The 17,117-nt window shown below is 37.9% G+C and overlaps 2 protein-coding genes across 2 annotated transcripts; one reads left to right on the forward strand and one right to left on the reverse strand.

The window, feature by feature from the left end:
- Positions 1–1,778: 1,778 nt before the first annotated feature.
- On the forward strand, positions 1,779–6,010 carry LOC139137435 (leucine-rich repeat and fibronectin type III domain-containing protein 1-like). The gene is made up of 2 exons (XM_070705531.1): positions 1,779–1,891; positions 4,164–6,010. Exon 2 carries the CDS (start codon positions 4,174–4,176, stop codon positions 4,750–4,752), a length of 579 nt encoding a protein of 192 aa, XP_070561632.1. The 5' UTR covers positions 1,779–1,891; positions 4,164–4,173; the 3' UTR covers positions 4,753–6,010.
- A 641-nt stretch (positions 6,011–6,651) lies between these two features.
- LOC139137434 (uncharacterized) lies at positions 6,652–15,354 on the reverse strand. Its single transcript, XM_070705530.1, has 4 exons — positions 14,786–15,354; positions 9,700–9,960; positions 8,977–9,227; positions 6,652–8,278 (listed from the first exon to the last, which is right to left on the reverse strand). The coding sequence occupies exons 1-4, from the start codon at positions 15,289–15,291 to the stop codon at positions 7,509–7,511; spliced, it is 1,788 nt and encodes a 595-aa protein (XP_070561631.1). The 5' UTR covers positions 15,292–15,354; the 3' UTR covers positions 6,652–7,508.
- Positions 15,355–17,117: the final 1,763 nt, after the last annotated feature.

Consider the following 17,117-nt stretch of genomic DNA (forward strand, 5'->3'; position numbering starts at 1 on the left):
TGTGTTGGCAAGCTGAATACTGGACAGTTAAACATCCTATAGAGTGGCGCATTTCCTTGGATCATTGTATGTTGAAATAGTCGACTTCTATTCCGATATGACTTCCTGCATTTGTCATTTTGCGACGAATACATCTTCCATAGGAATTAACCAAGATGTGAATGATCAGTTGGTATTTTAAGTTTGATATTATTTCTCATCAGTATCTGCACATCTACATTATTTGTTTGGTAGGTTTTTTTGTTAAATCACATTGAAATTGACGTAGTTTTTCGAAAATCGAAAATTTTATTTTTCTCAATATAGTTAACACAGGGATGGCGGCCATTCTAATCTCGTAAATCTTCTGCAATTTGTGTTTCTAGTAAAAAAACTTGCACGGTGACCCCCGACGTTTATTCTTGATTTTGGAAGAGAGTGGTTGGAAGATTTGAGGAAAGTTCGAGCGAAAGTTTAAATCTTTGACTTTCGAGGTGCATACTACCTTATTTACATAGCATGAATATGAATATTCAGCAGTGTTATCGTATAACGACAATTTTAGGCTCTACGGAAATGCGACTGAAAGCAATATAGGTGTACATAACACACAAAGAGGTTGTGTCGATAAGTTGAATACTGAGTATTCTAACACGATACGATGTTAAACAAGATATTAGAGCTAATACAAAGAGAAAAAATACTGAAATACTATTATATTTTGTGTTGGTAATATGGCTTAGTTAATTATGTTTTATCGTAAAATTTAAGTGTCACACTTTTGAGTTAGCTATTCCGGTGTATTAGAATAATTAGAAATTAAAGAAAAAAGATAGGGTCACCTATTTTCTATAAACTTACGATGAGAGTCACTGATTTTATGAAATTCACTAAAAATCAAAATTTATATAAAACCATTCATTTCAAGTTTATGTAGCGAATGAAATGTTCATATTCTCATCATACAATAACACAAAAATATAACTTTAAACAGTAAAAATTCTTAATTTGAATGAAAAAATGTGAGAATAGATGAAATCAACTATTTTTTACTAAATTTGCCATTATCTGACCTAAAATTTCAGATATTCAAAATTTTATTTGATGAAATACATTCCAGTATTATCAATTTTGTAAAGCTTTTATAAATAGCGTCTAGATCATGTCTTGTACTTTTAAAAATAATTTTGGGGTCGGTCATCGGTCAGCTTAGACTAACAAATCCAAAACGTCCACTGGTGCATTTATTATGATAAAAGGATGAAAACTCAACAAAGAAAAATGAATCAATATAAGATAAATTAAGATCTTGTCTTAGGAATGTGGCTTTACAAACTGCTGACGACAAAGTCACAATATAATATTAGTTTACGCGTGCGCTGTAAAAAGGTAGGCTGAACGTTATTCTTTGGATTATTTTGCATGTAGTTCTCTTGTGTATACATAACCATGACATGTCTGATTCTCCAGGAGTAAACACGAACCAAACTTGACGTCATGGATATTGGCATCACCCAGACAGAGGTTTTCAATCGAGCAATGAATATTTACATTTATCTATCAAAGGAAAATAATAAAAAAATCAAATCAAGATTTAACACATTAACTCAAGATTCTGTCAGAAACTGTCTTCACCATTAAGATGTGTACTTTAAAGAGCACCAGCTTTGCGAGCGAAAAGGTTTACACAGTTCTGATAAGTTATGGCGATAGGTACGATATTGTCTCTCCGGCTTCGACATTTGCCTTGGCCGGGAGACAGGCAAACATTGGATCGATAAACCAGTGTACGGTAAACAAAAGTGACGTAAGCAGTAATTGACGCAACTTCAAAAGAGAAAGCTTTCACTCAGTGCTGGTCAGACACTGCGAGACGGAGTCTGTTTATCGTTTCAAAGAGAGCCTGGATAGTGTGAGTATATTTAGCTTATTATATTTGACAGATATGACAAAATAACTTATCATTTCCTACTGTGACTGAATCATGGACGAGGGCGGCGGCGGCTTAAACACGGTCCCGTGGATCATACAACGTCCACTCTTTGCTTTGCTTTACCGTACATATTCAACAGCCAAGGGATACCTTGAATACATCCTATGACAGCAAAGCCCAGAGACATCGTTTTGTGAAAAACAGGGGGAGGGGAAAATACAGTTATCTATTGGCCACAGGCGCCGATCCTGGAACCAAGAGATTGTCCATGTTGTACGTCAGATCTTCTGTTCCGTCATTCTCACATCAGACTGACATATACGAACGTTGATATAGATAATGGAGGCAGTGTGCTACCCTCATATAGACCAACCGAACGTACCCGGTGATAGATCATGGTTGGTGACTCCGCAGCTTTCATATCGATAGGCAGTTTGATTTGAAGTGAGCATTTACTATACTGCGTGAAATCAAGGAACACCCTCACCGAGCTATTCAGCTCACCTAGCTAGTCTTCCCCTTTTCAAGTCAACATGTTCAATCTCAAGGTTGTACACGCCTCGAAATTGAAAGGCTTAAACTTTGGCCGAAACTTTCCTCAAGGAAACTTGAAACCTTTCCCTTTCAAATTCAAGAATAAAAAGCAGGGGTCACCGTGCAACATTCGGCACAAGGGAAACAACTTACCCAATATTTTACCGACACTTGAAATTCAAAATGGCCACCGTCCCTGTGTTAACCCTATGGGGAATATAATGTTCGATTTTCACAAAAACAAATTTTATTTACACCATGAGCTTCAAAATTAGCCCTGACGAATGCATTCCACCAGTTTTAGAGTCACTTCCAAATATCCGTCCTCGAGGCACATTCTACTGTGAAGTGTCGTACTCGAGTATCGCTCAGGGCATACAATAGAGGACAGGTCTATTTTCAGGGACTATAGGTACAATGGGTAACTTGAGATACAGATGTCAGTCAGTAACACCGATTATAATTGCAGCTAACAAGAGGCATTTAACCAGTCTGCTTGAAAAAAAGTTCTATGTGTGTGATTCCATGAAATCTGTAACGATTTCGTCGGAAATGAACTCATTTGTAAAAGTACGGAGTCGAGTCGTACCGTGGCCGCTCTTACATAACACCAGTATTCAGACTGCGGAAAAATAGAAAGGGGAGACAATGCCCGATCACATGACTACCATGGAAACGTCAAATCAAGTGGGTACTGCTATTGTCATGATCGAGTAGTGACAATAGCTGTTCGTAAAGGCTTGGTAATGTTTTGTAAAGAAACTATGTACATGTTTTGAAATGGATGTAGTTGAAGGCAGCAACACTGGGTTCTACGGCGAATCTTGTCAGCATATACATCATATGGAGTTGTTGGACGCACCATGATTTAACGGAAGATCAGTGCCGCCTTATAATAACCTGTTAGAAACAACGTGTCCTGTCGTGTATGCTTCATAAAGATTGACAGAGGCACAGATGACAGGGTGGTAAAAAAATCATGCAGACAACTGTCGGATTTTATAATATCCAATGTGCCGAATTCTGCAATAGTTTGATAACCAATGGTCAAGGGAGTAGGTCAACTTAATAGATTATATGAAAACCTAAAAAAACTGAATACGTTACCATGAAGACGGGAAAAAACGGGGAAATGTGTAAGTTTCTGGCGAATTGTATGCAAGCAATGAATAATTCCTAAATGTTGCTTTCTAATCTGTGTATTTTATGCCATTAATATACACTGTCTGTCTGAAGATTGCAAAATGCGTGAAACTAAATTAACATATATTATTAATTGGTACTTGATGGTACTTGAAGTAATTTGTATATATAATATATATGTATATATATATATATATATATATATATATATATATATATATATATATATATATGATGATGACGAATAGTAGCATCTATTTGCCACATACGTTCTTACTATGGTACAAACATTACAATATGAACTAGTGCAATATGAGGATTTATAAGGACGACTACGACTATGATAATAATGTTAATAGTACCACCACCACCACCATTATGATTATTTATTTATTTATTTATTTATTTATTTATTTATTTTTATTTATTTATCCGTATTATTTGTGTTACTGATCGTTCGTTCATCCATGGTTCATCCACTAACTTTCCCGTGGACATTTTCAATGATTACTTCTAATCACGGTTACTCAAGTATGTTCTAATCGTAAATGTGCTTTTCTTGATCTGTTCACAGATGAATTGAAATGGACGGAAAACTAGCAATTTTCCTGGTTTTCCCTATTATCGTCACAGTAGCTTTTCAATCGGCCGTGGTCAACGCGGCGATTGAAGTCACAAGCTACACAGAAACAACAATAGCAGTGAACTGGACGATACCCAGTGACGTCGACTCTTCCAACATCACCAGTTACACTATCACCTATGACTCCAAGACAAGATCTGTGAGTGGTTCGACAACGTATCAAATAACAGGGTTGTCATCAGGAACTGCGTACACAGTCTGCTACGTCATCGTTTTGAATGACGGCTCCACAAACACACCGTCGGGCAACTGCGTCATCGTGTACACGACTTACGATCCCATGAACGGGTACGCTGTCGCCGCTATCGTCATCGCCTCGATTATCGTATTTGTTCTGATTTTGGCCAAGGCGTTGGAAATCATCTTGAATCCCGAAGAAAAGAAGGATAAAAAGGCAAAAGCTCTGCTTGAAGAGAAGAAAAGGGACCACAAAGTCCATCCCGATACCAAAGGATTTGACGACGCCAATAATATAGACTATGATATTACAGATATTTCGGTGAAGACTGAAGTGAAGTAACACGACCAAGAACTATCAGTATCTATATCATCATCTCTACAGCATCTGTTGCAAACACAGACTTCCACTGAACTTTGTATCGTCCTCGCGTCTATCAATCCAACGTTCCACCCTGGCTCTACCTTACCATAGCGTCAATAGTTTAGCGGCTTGAAAGATGGAACAGCCTATTCGACAACTTTTCATCATTCTTCATGAACAAGATCCCAGCATTCTTCAGGTATTTCAATTAATCATGGCGTTAGGACATGTCTATGTTCACGACATAAAGGCCGTAAATTGAAAAAAGTATCGGATGAAATGATTGCTAATCGCAAGTCTTTCCATCCTGAATTCTTCAAACGCTATACACACTTATCTTTGCCATCGAAGTTCTAAACAGATCAGAGCAAGAATTTTTTCTCCCCGGTAACTCTTTGCTAAGCGGCCAAACATACATACATCAGTGATCGATAGCTATACAATTGCTTTTAAATGTGGCTGTTTGACGCTTTTTAATGATAAATCGCTTATATTTCGAATCCCGACGGTTTAAAACGAGCAAACATTTCGCCCTTACAATTAACTATAAGGGGTAGAAACGAGCAAACATTTCGCCCTTACAATTAACTATAAGGGGCAGTCGGTATATTCAAAGTCAACTTAGATCGGAGTCTGTGATTCTGCTTTTAGCCTCAACCATTGTAATTTCCCACGAGGACATCTGTATACTATATATATATATATATATATATATATATATATATATATATATATATATATATATATATATATATATATATATATATATATAAACTTTGACTTTGAAAGAACATCGATGATTTGTTCTGATGACAGCGGTAGGTTTTCTATTGATCCAAAATTGTACATTACTATTGTCTCTTTACAACTAAATTCTGACATCCGGACTCTGTTGTAGTATATTTCTTTGCCCGGTAAACTTTTGAAGACTGTTAGTGTAAATAAACTTTGTTAATAAAAGGAGATATAAAGTCATCATCGATTTCCGTAATTTTTGTCTCATCAGATCTTTTTTTGTTCTGCTGACATTATCTCGTCGCCAACTACTTACACACTGCATTCAACCTGCTTGAACAAAGCAAGTACTTCCTTTCTTTTGTTTTGATGAAGCCATTCTTGGAATGAACAAACATACACCGCCGAGTACGGAATATTATGTCCCGAAGAAGAAAATGCAGTCACACAGTAATCTAATTAAAATCTAACGTTGAGATAATAAAAACTGGCATAGGAGCAATTTGATATCGTCTCTTCAGTTTATAAACTAAAAAAAGAATCGGAAAACATTGGGTAATCAGAGAGCGATTTTATATGTCAGCATTATATTCTGAAAACAGATTACAGGATAACGTTTATCAAAACTTGGAATAATTCTTGTAGATGCGTGTCCTAGGTTAAAAAGCAGCATTATGATTTGCTGTGTGGCTGCATGCTGATTTCCAGTTAATTTTGTGCGCCACAGCGTAAAACGAAATAAACTTCACAATCCTACAACCACACGATCTTCCGTGTTGTCTGGCGTGAAATATCACAGTGATCGTGTAACGGTACCCCAATCGTTTGTCTTTCCTCATGAACAAGATCTCATCGTATTTCTATCAGAAAATTGAAAGGATTAATCCAGTGTGCTTCCTGTCTTTTGAAACCGTGTTCATATATATTGTAAAATGTGAATTTTATTTTGAAAACCAAAATGTGAGAGGTGATTCACAGATGCTCTTATAGGACATAAACTGCCTGATAAAATTGTACATAAACTAAAAACACCTATTTATCGATTTTCCTTCCTACTTATCCGATCTTCATCTACAACTGAATTATTTTGTTTTATAACTTTGTAAACCAAGCAAATAATATCCAAGCGAATAGAAAGACAGGTACGCATAAAGTATTTATTATACAGAAATATTGGTGGCACAATCTTGTTCAAAGAAACACAGCTTTACCCTTCCTCATGTCTCTGAAACAAGTTACGATATGAATATCATTACGTGAGCGATAGAAAGTAATGTTTCTCAATTACTTTAAAGTTTATTTTCAACTTGAAAGAAATAGGACAGCACGCTAGGCGTCTTCTCTATATTTTTTCACAAACATCAATTCAATTCTTTATGTCTCGTTTGCTTGACTCTCTGTGCTCATAAAATCTTCTAGTTTCTACTTTAAGAATTTCACAAAGCGAATAAAAGGTCTTCCATCATACTTACAGGGCCAGAGACGCTCCCTTTTGATGATTGTTTTCACAATTTATGTTTTAATGTCAACCATAATTTCTTATTCTACTCCAAAAATCATGTGTTGAGATACACAGTATTCAGCTTGTCAACTCAGCCTGTACATGTGTAGACTGTATTGTTATTGTTGAGTGAAATCTGTCCCGGACTAGAATTCGAGTGTAAACAATACAGTGCATTTTACACAGATGCTATGTTAACAAGCTAAATAGTAAATGTTTTGACATGATTTTAGCAGTGGAACAAAAAACTTGCATTTCACGTATAAAATAACAATAATGGAAAATCATCAAATATTAGAGTTACTGATTTCATAAAATACAGAACCAAACGCAGGGCATCATGGTAAATCACAATGAAATACTGTAAAGGTAAATGAGAGAACTATTGCCGGTGTACATAACAACCATGCAATCATGGATAACACGGTTATATGAAAAGAAATTACATCTGGGATAAAAATACAATTCAAACAAATTTCCAGCATTTAATTCTGAGATTTCACAGCATCGTGTACGCTACCAATATTATAGCAAATAAAATGTATATAAAAGGCGACTGTCTAACGATGGCACTGCCGTCTTGAACAGGGGGCACTGTTGGTTTTGGCGTTGGTGGGTCATGCAATAATTCACCTCTCCTGAAAACATGCATCGGCATGACGGGGATGTAGGGCAGTACCAGTTCGTCGATGATGTCGCCCTCTGACGACCGGAACCGAGCAACGAGTGGAATCTCGCCGGTGTATGTATCCAGATACCAGGCCATTGGTCCTATCATGGTGATAACAAACACATTCTCTTGTGGTGATTGTACTAGCTCTCCCAATCCGTACTCTCCATAGCGATAACGGAGATTTTCTGAGTCATCTTCAAGCCAAATACTGCAATTACCCAAAGCCTTGTGACCATACACGCCTACGTAATCATCAAGAGGGCGAGCGGAATGAACTTTGTGACTTTTAATTTTATTTAATTTCTTATCATTTTCCCCATTTCTTTTGTCTCTTTTCGATGCAAAAGAAGCGGAAACTCCTTCAGAGCTCGGTTGCCATGGTTCGGGAAAAGTACACGCAGTAGTAGCGTTCAACCAGGGTTCTTCACCAAGTAAGAGGTCAGTGGCGAAGGCTTCAATTCTTTGCATGGCAGCGTGATCGTTGCCATCATACGGACCGTTTGCACCAATGAAAACACCAACGTTTACTTCTGGGTAAACACTCAGTCTTGAACCAAATGCTGGGAACGCCCCAGCATGAAAGTTTTTCACATAACCTGAAATTAAAATTTAAAACTTGCATTAACGTTGTTAGAGAAATGTGCGTATGTCCTATTTTCTGTGCACGTACAATTCTATATTTTCTTAATAACCGTCGGTGGCTTTAAGGTAGAATGCGCCTCGGGGACTCAAATATTATAATACGTTTCTAATCTAGCTCATTTGTTTGCGAATTTTTTGTAGTAAATTAAGTATTCACGGTATTATATTTGTGAAAAATTTGAAATTTTAATTTATTTCCCATATACTTCAATGTAGAAATGAAGACCATCCTAAATATCAGAAAATTGAAGACAAATTGTTATTCTTGGTTTTGAAAGAGAAGGATTTGACGTTCTCTCTCGGAGACTTTGAACAAAAGTGAAAGGCTTTTTAAAGGTTTATTTAGCGACAGGTTTTGACCTGAGTGAAACTGCGGTCACCCGGCTCACTGTTCATAGAATTGTCAGACAATCGAAATAATTCAATTAAAAGCGTAGTTTATGTCCAAAATCCGTCAATCCATATCTTCTCCCCAACGAGGACTCGGTTAGTTTGGTTTTTCTTTTTAAAACAGTGGTATTGTTGGAAATAGTTAACCGTAGTAAACAAGGGGATGATGACCCATTTCTCGAACGCCTAACAAAACCATTTTAATACAAATATTATCATCCATGACACAGTAGTCACTATTCATGACAATTTTTTTTCATACCTCTGTACATATAGTTATCCCAGCCTAAAGCATAGCTATATGATGATTCGTCGACCGGATATGTCGGTCTTGATTGGATGTAGGGATAGTTTTTAGCAGTTTGAGGGCGCAGTGTCTCATGGAGATGGCTCTCATCTACCACCTGTTCGCCGGACTCGTCCTTTCCTCCGCTCAGTATGAAGTTCATGTACTTTGCCATATCTACGGCATTAGATATCACTCCGCCGCCCGCTGCCTGGACATGGTTCATGCTGTTTTGAAAACGAGGCAAATGTCAGAAACACGCTAAAAACACGTCTATTTTGAATATTTATAATCCGTTGACCTGTATAAATTATTCTACAATTATTGATGAAAGTAGATATTTTAGTTTGTTCACTGTAGCGCTTTCTTAGTGTTGTTGAGAACTTTTAAAAACATCGTGACCAAGGGAGGACATACATACAAGTTCATGTGAGCACAAAAGTCCACCCGAAGGGTAAATATACGACCAGGAGTTTTCATACACTGGAGTCGGTCTTTCCCGCTGAATCATCAAATAACTGCCCGACACCTAAGTAATCAGAACAGATCTTCAAAGCATACCTATAAAATAAGGCATCAATCACAACTCATTTTGGCGATGTGAGTTTTAACAATCCTTCTCGTTAAAAGGCAACGTGTGATCAATGATTAAAAGTGTCAGGTTTGTAAACATTGCAAAATATAATGGCACATACTCACACATATATTGACTTGTTAAAATGATGCCAATACTGGTCGGGCATCCATACGTAGGATTCGGAGAAATTTTCATCGTCCCAGTCTAAATGCAGGAATCCTGATGACGTCATTCCTAGTGGATCAAAGATGTTCTGTCGCATCAGGTTCTCAAACGTGTCACCTTCAAGTTCTTCAGCAATTTCGCCAGCTATGGCGAACATGGTATTCAGGTAGGCAAATTTGCTTCTGAACGGACAAATCTCGCCCAAGTATTGGCGATGCCTGTCAACGTAAAACCATAGAATCAGATATGTAAAAACAAGCTGCACGAATAAATTACACATTTGAATACGAGCTATGGAATTAATATGTCATAAGAACGTTAAGTACCTATCCACTCAGACGAACAAAAGTTTCTTCCTGTTCGTTTTTCTATTTTTACCCTGAATGTACAGCTACACCCGTGGCCACTTTAGTGTTGATCAAGCCTATACTTGATACGGACAGAAATTCTGCTTGTATAAAGACAAAACAGACCCTACCAGGGGTTGTAAATGAGAGCTGACGGTTGGCACTCTGTGTTAAAAATTGAGACACAAGATACCACTTCCATTCATAAAAGCCTCTACAAGATCATTAGTTTATTAAGGCAACACATTTTTATTAGATCACTGCTATAGCATCAGGCAAACTTGTGTGTCCCATGCAGACAGTGTGTCTGGGGAAATCGAAATAAAGAAGACTTGTACATGGACCAGTGCATGGTAATGTTACATCGTATCTCAATCTTGAACACAGGTTGCCAATCGTAAATTTGTACAGATAATTTGTATGTGTATGCTATATGCTTGTCTCAGATTTTTATCTTAGCTTTAATTGTCAGGCCTGTAAGAGGGCCTTTAACCTGTTAGTTCTGAATGAATAAAATTAAAACAAGGCAGTATTGCTGAAGGCAATGAGTACTTGGGCCGTGATAGAGTAATTTTGAGGACAATATATACTACTATTCAAATATGGTCTTGAATTTCCTCCTGTCAATTAGGCATTTGATTAACTGGTTATTAAACGAAGCAATGGCATGACAACGGCAAAATATGTCTAGCAACTTTTGTGGACTTTGAGGCAGGGGTTCTTTATTTATGTGGAAATTGCTTAAACTCCTTAAATATTCAAATTACAGCAAATTTCGTTTGTTCTCGATGGTAGATGTCTAATATTTAGATGGGCATATTTAGATTTCTACCCTATAGTTATCCCTAAATACCAAAAATCGGACATCCAGCTCTATTGGCTTGCTCAAAATTAGATATGCGCATAATTAATGAGGTACAATATGTGGTGTCATAAGGTGTCCAATCATACCAAATATGAAGGGTGTAGCACTTGTGGTTACTGAGTTGTGGACAAATATATATATGAGGTCAAAGGTCATTGAGGTCACGTGACATTTTGTCAAAATAATTGTATTGCTAAGTTATTCCTATATACCAAAAATCAGACCTCTAGCTCTATTGGCTCGCTCAAAATTAGATATGCGCATAATTAATGAGGTACAATATGTGGTGTCATAAGGTGTCTTATCATACCAAATATGAAGGATGTAGCACTTGTGGTTACTGAGTTGTGGACAAATATATATATTTGAGGTCAAAGGTCATTGAGGTCCAGCACATTTTGTCATAATAATTGTATTGCTAAGTTATTCCTATATACCAAAAATCAGACCTCTAGCTCTATTGGCTCGCTCAAAATAAGATATGCGCATAATTAATGGAGTACAATATGTGGCGTCATAAGGTGTCCCATCATACCAAATATGAAAGGTTTAGCACTTGTGGTTACTGAGTTATGGACAATAATGTATATTTGGGGTCAAAGGTCACCAAGGTCACATGATATTTTGTCAAAATGTCTGAGATATCTGCGTGAACCGATGGACTCACTGATGGACTCACGGACGGATATGACCCAATCTATAAGCCCCCTGGACTTTATCTGTGGGGACAAAAAACTGTGTCACTGCATCCTTTAGGCAATATGAATACGATGAGAAACTATTTTTTTATTTTCTTGGCCTTATACATGGGAGTCTATGGAGAACTGCCTTATACATGGGAGTCTATGGAGGTGTAAACTAAAAAGTCCTCTAACACGGCCAAATTCGATCGCATTGTGAAACAAATCGACGTGCATCTGTATGGGGTTGGGTACTATTCTTGTGCAAAGTTTGAAAGAAATTGACCTGGGCGTGTCTGAGATATCTGCGTGAACGAACGGACGGACGGACTGACATGACCAAACCGATAACTCCCCCAGGACTTCGTCCATGGGCACTAAAAACAACGCAACAGTTATTACAGCTACACTGGCGGTAGGTTCATATCCAGAGCCCGTACGGTCTGCCGCCGTCGCTTGAAAACAATCTCATAAACCTGGCCATATGGGCAACTGTGTATGGGCAGCTGGATGCTTGACTTCCCGGACAAGGCGAGCTGTCACGTTCAAGCTCAGGATTATTTGTCGATCAAATTTCAGTAAATTTACCTTACCTAGATGAAATTTTGTCTATAGGCTGAAATTTTGCAAAGTTTGACAAAATTGCATCGATTTTTCAGGTTCATATCCGACATTTTTAGTTTTGAGTGCAGACAGAAATAAGTTTTGAGGCAACATGGCTGCGACCCCATGTTGACCCCTAGCCCTGCGTACGATGCTATGTGCTACAGCTAACACACAGCATCGTACGCAGGGCTAGCGAGAGAGTTGCCGACATCGACGGTTATTTACGAGAAGTGAATAAAAGACTGTCATTTTTGGAAGCGATCGAGTAGCTGAGGTAGGCTGGGATACGACTTGGGCCCAAGAACGCTGAATTTCGGCAGTAATTTGGCTTTTTACATCAAGTCCCAAAATGGATTTGAAGTCACCGACCCTACGTACGGGTCTTTGCAGGGCTGTGGTGAGCGGGGCGATTAGCTGTAGCGGAACACACAGCATCGTACGCAGGGCTAGTTGACCCCAAGTGAAAATGTGTTCGCGATCAAATCTTCCTATATTTTTTTCAGAATTTTCGACAAAATCATTGCTTCTTAAATCTTTTGTAAAATATAAAATACTAAAATAAAAATGCGATGTGCCATGTCTCCAGATTTCTAAAATATCGTTCGTTGACCGTTCGACGGAATACTCATTTCGCAAACTTGTGACGCAGTTGAAATTCAATACTGACCGCCAAATAATCTTAATGAGACGAGATCATTCTAGACATCCTCCAAATTATCCAACCATTCGCGTTAGAGTTCAGCTCGCTTAGAGTATCATAACATTCTTCGGCCTTCGTTTAGATCGACCCTAATCTCTCCCATTTAGGAAATAAATACACAAGCTACCTTGACTAAACTTCGTGCACCATCCAGGACCAAACACACTACAAATCTGTCTTGACGTCATCATCTCCTTACATGGTAATCGGCATACCGTATTTTTAGCAAAGGAGACACAGAATACGTCGGAGTATTCAGTTTTAAAACGTATTACATTGTGTGATGTTGTCAAAAAAGGTAATGTTACGCAGTGGTATAAATTACAAAACACATAAGTTCAAATCAGTTTATTTGGGACTGGCTTTACACAACATTTCATATTGTTTCTTATGCCAGATTTGACCACGTGCTTACTGGCGACCCCTTTACATGCAAATTTTGTGTCAAATGGTGTGTTCTCCTGGAAAAACAAACGTACGATTTCTATATGAAGGAGGCGAAATTTGCCCTCAAAACTCGAAACCACCCCTTTATGGGGTGTACCTAGCTATTTTGAACGAGCTTCTCGAATCTGCAGCTCTATTTCGAAAGGATGGTCTGGTTTTCTCAGCTCAAGGATAAGTGTTCTCCATCGCTGTGGGCATTACTATTCTCAACTGGGGGTACAGTTTCCAGTCGTAATGTTTTTCATTGTGTCCGGGATATAAAACCTTTCCTTTTCACACTTTTACTTTGATTAACACTAGTCCACATCTTGTCAGCGATTAAACATGTTTCAAGTTTAAATGTTAAATTCTGGTCTCGAGCCCTCTTGTTCGACCAAACTGAAATTACCCCTCCCACTTTGGCTCGTCCAGTGGGTGTAGCAAGGGTCGTGCCATCGCCTAGGAAACGGAGGGTGCATTAATTGTTGCATTTCGATGCACATTTTGATTATATTCAGAAGATTTTGTGGCAAAAACTCAGATAGAGAAGCATTAATATTCACATCTCACTTATTCAAGACTGGCTGAGAGCAGCACTTCCATTCAGTTAACATCATTACGCCATTTATTATGCCAAGAAAGATGAAGCCAAGACATTTTGCCCTCCCTGGTCTCCGCCAGAAATGGTTATACCTTACAGAGTTTTTTCCCACGGAATGAAAACAAATGTACTTGGGCTGAGGCCCAAGTACAATAAAATAAAATAAAGTATATAAAATAAAATAAAATCTCTGGCAAAGCAGTAAGGGCAAACACAACCGCAGGTTTGCAGTAACAACCGTATCTACGATGATAGGTGCCGTCGTTTTTCCTAAGTATGATTAACTGAGAAAACGTATTCTTTGAGGTACCGGCGAGGAGCACATCCATGTTTTGATTGGTTAATAATGGACCAATGACGCTTTGCTTCACGCACAGTATATACTAAAAATAATTACCGATAATATCTTACCCTGAATGGTTATACTCAAAACATTTGTGAATAAAACCCATTCTACAGTCGTCTACAATCGTTTTGTGCCCAGAGCAGAAGCCGAAATTGTTATGCGCGCATATTAAATATACGCATGCAATTTTATTGAAGTTGTATGATAAGCTGCCAGTAATTGGCCGTTAATCAACAAGTTACAGATTCTTGAAATTCGTTGTTACAAATGTTTATTCCCAACGACATGGGTTCATCTTTCTGTCTATTTTGAGATAATTATTAGAGATAATGATTTTATCGTCGAAACAATGTGTGTACGATAGCTTTAACATCGACCTTACGTTGTCGCACGGTTCAAAGTCTAACGTCAAAATCATCAGGGTATCCGTCTTCAGTTTTTTTTTTTGGTGTTCTCAAATTTTGTGACTTACCTGATATAGTCGGACCTATCCACGTTGACAAATCCACCCATCATCAAATACAAAGTGTCATCTGCAGTACATACTTTATGCGATAAGAGGTCATACATCGTGGTCTGGGTGTTGCGGTAGTCGTCCCCATGATTGATGGCAATGTCGGATATATACTCGTTGCACGGCGTCGACCAGGAGATGTCTTGGTGCTTGCTAAGTATCTTAGCCATTAGACTGGCCGTGAATGACTTGGAAAGCGATGCCATGTTAAATAGTGTGTGTTCAGTAACTGCTGTTCCTTTGTCCATATCGCTGACACCGTAGCCCTTGGCGACAACTGTCTGTCCATCTTTCACCATGGACAGCGTCAGACCGGGAACGTTTTTGCAGGTCATGGTGGCATTAACGAATTCATCGAGGGCTTCCAGTTCTTCATCAGTCAACGCTGAACATTCCCAGGCACACAGGGAAAGTAATAGAAGGATGGTAAGATATAACTGACGGACAGAGAATTTTCTCGACATGATGAAAATTTGATGTTATCCTTCAGATGTAGATAGCGTTCAAAGGTAGCGAGCGAGAACTGGTGAGGGTACTGATATCGCACCACTATTTATATCCATGTACACGTATGTTTTATCTCCCTGCAATCGTCACTGGTTCATCATTACATAGATACAAAGACCTTTACCCCTAAGCCGTACATACAAACCATTCCCGCCCAGTTGACTCATCTTCAAGGGATTTCAGTTAATCATTACTCCAATCACTGTCAATAAGACTGTGCTCTTAACAGTTGAGATGGAAGTAAAAACATAATGACCAAATCTTTGGTTATGGAAATGCTCATTATTTCCATTGTTTTTGGAGTTTTACATGCGTAGCACACTGACCATTTAAGAATAACTGACGGCTAAACTCGTCAAAACTCTCGAGGATTCGCAGATGAATGTTACATATTTTAGAATCTGTGATATTTTATGTTACTGTGTTTTTCATTAGAAGGTGAACCATGAACCGAACACATACTGGTTAATACCTTCGAACGAAGCCTTATGAAACAAAAGTTAGGATTGGTGTGACTTTACTTCCATCATGCCTTTTCCCATGAATGAGCAAAAATTGATAGAAAATTGATAACGTTTGAGAGTGCACATATGCTGGTGCACATGAGTTTGTACGTGCCTCTGGATCCACACATTTCAAATGAAGACCACGTATTGTTGCATGACCTATAAATATAACCATCAAAGGATTAACCTGGCATTTTAACAGTTCTTTGCCAACATTGGAATGCTCTGCATGCTCTGGAATGCTCTACATACGTACCATAATCCGATTGCCGTTGATAGCAAAGTTATCTGTGTTCTATATTAAGTATTCTTTTTGGGTTTCCCTTCTCCAAAATGGCGTTTATCTCATTACTAACTTTAAATGTTTTCGTAAATAACGCTGAAACATCTACGCAAGGAATTTTTGGCCACCCCTAGTGTCCGTCTCATTAATATTTTGAAGATACATCGTTTTTTGTATTCCTGGGACACTTCACATCAGCAATTAAATATTCTTCGGTACCATTAAATGTGCTAAAAACACGATTGGAACTAATTTGGGATAATTGGATTTTCATAATCTTTAAATTTCCCACGTTTTAGGTGCCAGACAGTTTAATGTTGCAATAATACAAATTACTCATAAAAACAAGTGTGTAATGTAAAAAGAAAAACAGGTGAGATCACATTTGTAGATTAAATCGACATTACTTCACCATCCAATTACCCCAAAATAGTTCCTATCGTGTTCAAATGACTGTGAGTACAACTTTGCAGAAGAGGGATAAGTCGAAAAAAGAAGTAATGATAGTCATGGAAGTTAATATTTTAAACCCTGTTATCCACTATACACTAGTAAATACCATACATAACTCCGTTTATTAGTTTTTCGCACGGCGTATTAGTATGCCAAATAACGTAAGTACAACCTACTATTATTAGACGTATATACATGTAAACTAAAATGGGAGTCCTATTGAACATGTAAACGTGCTTCCATTACAGTAACAAATTCTAATGCACAACCAATGCGCAACTCCGACACTTAAAGACGCTTCACGAAGTATATCTTGGGGAACTCAAACAAGTTTGTATTGTTCAAAGTCTACGTGGATTGCGTAAGGATAGAAACTTAGTGGTATTGCTTTACAGATAATCCAAGAAGAATGCAGCCATATAATGAAATGCTTTGCAAGAGTCGCTTGGTGTTTCGCGAAACACTTTGTACATAAACTTCTGCTTTCTCGAACGCGATTGTTCCGCTTGCATTCCGATTAGTGTTTAATGAGGATTTTCCA

This window comes from Ptychodera flava, chromosome 7 (genome assembly GCF_041260155.1).
Source record: "Ptychodera flava strain L36383 chromosome 7, AS_Pfla_20210202, whole genome shotgun sequence".
NCBI lineage: Eukaryota > Metazoa > Hemichordata > Enteropneusta > Ptychoderidae > Ptychodera > Ptychodera flava.

Excerpts from the sequence above, each read along its gene's own strand:
- LOC139137435 (XM_070705531.1), top strand. The coding sequence starts at position 4,174 with ATGGACGGAAAACTAGCAATTTTCCTGGTTTTCCCTATTATCGTCACA.
- LOC139137434 (XM_070705530.1), bottom strand. The coding sequence starts at position 15,291 with ATGTCGAGAAAATTCTCTGTCCGTCAGTTATATCTTACCATCCTTCTA. Across the intron at positions 9,961-14,785 it reads GATAGGTCCGACTATATCAG|GCATCGCCAATACTTGGGCG; the intron begins GTAAGTCACAAA and ends TTACGTTGACAG. Across the intron at positions 9,228-9,699 it reads TTTAACAAGTCAATATATGT|CATGAACCATGTCCAGGCAG; the intron begins GTGAGTATGTGC and ends TTTTCAAAACAG.